The following is a 3,711-nucleotide window of genomic DNA, read 5'->3' on the forward strand; positions in this document are numbered from 1 at the left end:
TGCAAAGCCATTCACATGCAAAGCTCCATAATTCATTTGCCATAGATTCCCTTAATTTACACTGCAACAAAGGACAAGATATTAAAGCTATGGTGCCATGCAAAGGCTGACGGATCACATTCAATGTTGCCATGAATGGTGCCATGCAAAGGATGGCGGATCACATGCAATATTAAAGCTTCCAACCACAAATTCACATGCATAAAAAAGATAGTTATACCCTTTGTCAAATATGCATGTTTTGAAAACCTTTGGCTCATAGCAGTTAGCACACTAAAGGCAATTCGATACCTTCTTACTTACCAAGCATACTATTATTATTCCCTGCTATACCCTTTTTTAGTTACTGTATTCAAATGTATCAAAAAGATGAACACATGAACATGTAACAATCTAATTCTTTTTTATTCAAAAATTCCTATTGTGGCCACAGTCACATGAATAAGATTCTGCAACACACCTAACTTATTTTATACGATAACCTTTTCTCTTAGATCATTTTAGATCATCCTTTTTTCATTTAGGAGGTCTGCAGCACACCTAAATTATTTTTAGTTGTATCGCAATTACATGTATAAATAGTTTGTTGGATTGATCGAGTTGCTCACGGGTCAAGTGAGTTCACATGTCATCGGATCATTAGATGGTTAGCGGGTCGAGTATGGAAGTGAACGTGCAGACATGGAACTGCTCACGCTGACGTGCAGACAGCGGGTCATAAGTTGGTTAAGTGCACATGTCTACGTGAGTTGACCTGCGTCTGATGTGTGAGATTACTTGCACAATTTTTTGACAAATAGGGATGTTTGTTTGTTAGTTTTTTGTATAAAAAATATGAATTTGATACTTATTTTTTTAACCAAACTCACATATTTTGTGAGCTTGTAAACATATTAGTTCCAGGAGATTACTTGGATATACACACCATACTTAATTCTCCCTGCTACCATTATCTTTCTTCCAACTACTTTAGATTTCCATTGAATTCAAACATCAACTTCCTTCAAGCTTTTCATCTATATTTCAAATCAACATTTATTATTCAGCATCCAATGTACTATAAAAAATTGGGAACAACAAACATTAAGATTCAGCCTTCAATTACTCCAGCTAACAATTTCTGCAAACCACCAGTTTAGTTTATGTAAGTGTTGACGAAGTTTTCTTTCTATTGGATGTTGATTGTGACATTTAAACTATATTTTCAAACCACCAGTTTAGTTTATGTAAGTGTTGACTAAGTATTCTTTCTACAAACCAACTACTTTCGCAATTCTATATGATTTTAAATGCATCAGATTTGTTGCTTTATTTTCGTATTAATGTCGTTAGGTTGGCATATTCTACTTTATTTGCAGTAATGTTTTTATCACATGGCTAGCTCGTATATTCTTTCAAAAATTGATGACGTACGTATCCTCTTTTGAAGATGATAGTGATATCTAACTTAATAAGGATGTTGATGGACGGTCAGCAAGTCATCAAGACAATCGTCGGCGTCGTAAGTTTATTCGACCTAATCGTATTGGAGGACAAAAGCGTCTATTTCAGGATTATTTTGCAGAAGACCCCACATATTCCTCAAAGCTATTTCGAAGGATTTAGGATGTGTCGGCCTTTATCTCTTCGTATTCTAAACCAGATAGAGTCTAATGAGCCATACTTCATCCAAAGAAGACAAAATGTCGGAAGACTCAGTTTATCTTCTATGCAAAAGATAACTACAATACTTAGAATGATGGCGTATGGGTTACTGGAGATTTTATGGATAAATACATACACATTGGTGAAAGCACCGTAATGGAGAGGCTCAAAAAATTATGTGAGACAATGGTAAGTGTTTTTTCAACTGAATACCTTCGGTCAACAAACACCAACGATATTACTCGATTGCTTGTTGTTGCTAAACAACGAGATTCTCCGGAATTCTCGGAAGCATCGATTGCATGCATTGGAAATGAAAAAATTGTCACGCGGCCTGGAAAGGTATGCATTTTAGAGGCGGTTGTTTCATATGATCTCTGGATATGGCATGCAGTTTTTGGTATGCATGGTTTATAACGACATTAATGTGCTAGAGAGGTCTTTTATTTTCACTGAACTTGCACAAGGGTGTGCGTCTCCAGTCAATTACACGGTCAACGGTCACGACTATACGATGGGGTATTACCTTACACATGGTGTTTACCCTAAGTGGCGTACTTTTGTGAAGACGATTCCATCACCTAGAGGGAATAAGAATAAACATTTTGCAAAAGCACAAGAATCTACAAGAAAAGATGTCGAACGAGCATTTGGTGTACTTCAACAAAGATTCGCCATCATTCGAGGACCTTCTCGGCTATTCAAAGGGAAAGACATGACATATATAATGAAAGCTTGTGTTATTCTACATAATATGATCATCGAAGATGAGCAGGATGATGTTGTCAATCTTGACATTGAGTATGATCAACTTGAAGATCTCCTCGAATTGTCGCGCAACCACACAATTGATATTATGGACTTCATCCAAGGTCATCTTCATATTAGGGGATAGTTCTGCGCATCATAAACTTCAAGAAGATCTAACTGAACATCAATGGCTACTTTATTCTCAACGATAAGCGAGATCACATTACATTTTGTTGTTTCATTCGTGTCATGAGTTAGAGTTTGAAACATGTTATAGCATAATGTTATATCAATTAGACTCCATGACTATTAATTTATATTATATTTTGTTATCGTTGGATAAAAGATAAAAAAACATTGTCTCTTTCGAATAAAAGAGTACAAAAATGATAACGCCAAAAAAAATTAAATATAATAGTCACAGTTTATAAAAATTCAATAGAAATAAACATTAAATAAAAGACAATAAAACAAAATAGTTGGTAGTTAAGAATTTAAATAGAAGAAAGAGTAAGAAATAATAAAAAAAAGAATATAGGGATATAAATGTAAAATTGGATATTGGAGGTTTTTTAAAAATGAGAAATAGATTTGTGAAGCAGTGATATTTTGGTAAATTTTGAGAAATAGCCCATTTCCTTGTTGCACAACCTTTTCACGTAAACGTAGTATTAAACTAAACATTATATCTATCTATTCTTAAAATTAAAAAAGTTAAATACATAACTTTTCTTACAACCCCATATGTAACCATAGGATTTCTCCTTTTCTTTGCTACGTGTCACAACCATGTTTTGCCACGTACGTTTTTTTGAAATTGAATATGAGTGAAATAATAATAATTAAAAAATTAGATACGTAGCAATAACTTAATATCGTGTCGTTTAAAACGCATCAATAAATTGATGATCAACTGTTGCGTCGTTTATTAGCAACCATCGTATAACCGCCAACACTCCATACCTATAAATACATCATCATATCCTACATTCTCCTCGATAACATAGTCATTGTCGGCAGCGGGCTCGAGATAGCAAGAGCGTTGGCTTCCCGCAAGTCGGTCAATGGGTTCGAAATGAAATGTTTTAAGACACTGGCTTCTAACATGTTTCCTCCACTATGAATGATGAAGAACGTTCCCCAAATTTATTATAATAGTAGATTGCTTCATTTGCGATAAGATGATTATGCTTTATGCCTTAATCCTATGGTAGAAACTTAGAAAATAAAATTTTGAAGCAACATTTAAACCAACATGTTGGTTTGTTAATCACCGCTTTAAGTTGTAAAATGGGGCAAATTTGCTCAACGGTTTGA

General features: G+C 34.4%; 1 protein-coding gene across 1 annotated transcript; it reads left to right on the forward strand.

Annotated features, from left to right (window-relative positions):
• Positions 1-1,830: 1,830 nt before the first annotated feature.
• On the forward strand, positions 1,831-2,539 carry LOC143586372 (uncharacterized). Its single transcript, XM_077067933.1, has 2 exons — positions 1,831-1,986; positions 2,039-2,539. Exons 1-2 carry the CDS (start codon positions 1,831-1,833, stop codon positions 2,537-2,539), a joined length of 657 nt encoding a protein of 218 aa, XP_076924048.1.
• The last annotated feature ends 1,172 nt before the right edge of the window (positions 2,540-3,711 follow it).

Source organism: Bidens hawaiensis, unplaced genomic scaffold (assembly GCF_021521415.1).
Source record: "Bidens hawaiensis isolate Kalapana, Puna unplaced genomic scaffold, B.hawaiensis_p1.1 tig00034624_1, whole genome shotgun sequence".
Classification (NCBI taxonomy): domain Eukaryota; kingdom Viridiplantae; phylum Streptophyta; class Magnoliopsida; order Asterales; family Asteraceae; genus Bidens; species Bidens hawaiensis.

Excerpts from the sequence above, each read along its gene's own strand:
- LOC143586372 (XM_077067933.1), top strand. The coding sequence starts at position 1,831 with ATGGTAAGTGTTTTTTCAACTGAATACCTTCGGTCAACAAACACCAAC. Across the intron at positions 1,987-2,038 it reads TTGTCACGCGGCCTGGAAAG|TTTTTGGTATGCATGGTTTA; the intron begins GTATGCATTTTA and ends TATGGCATGCAG.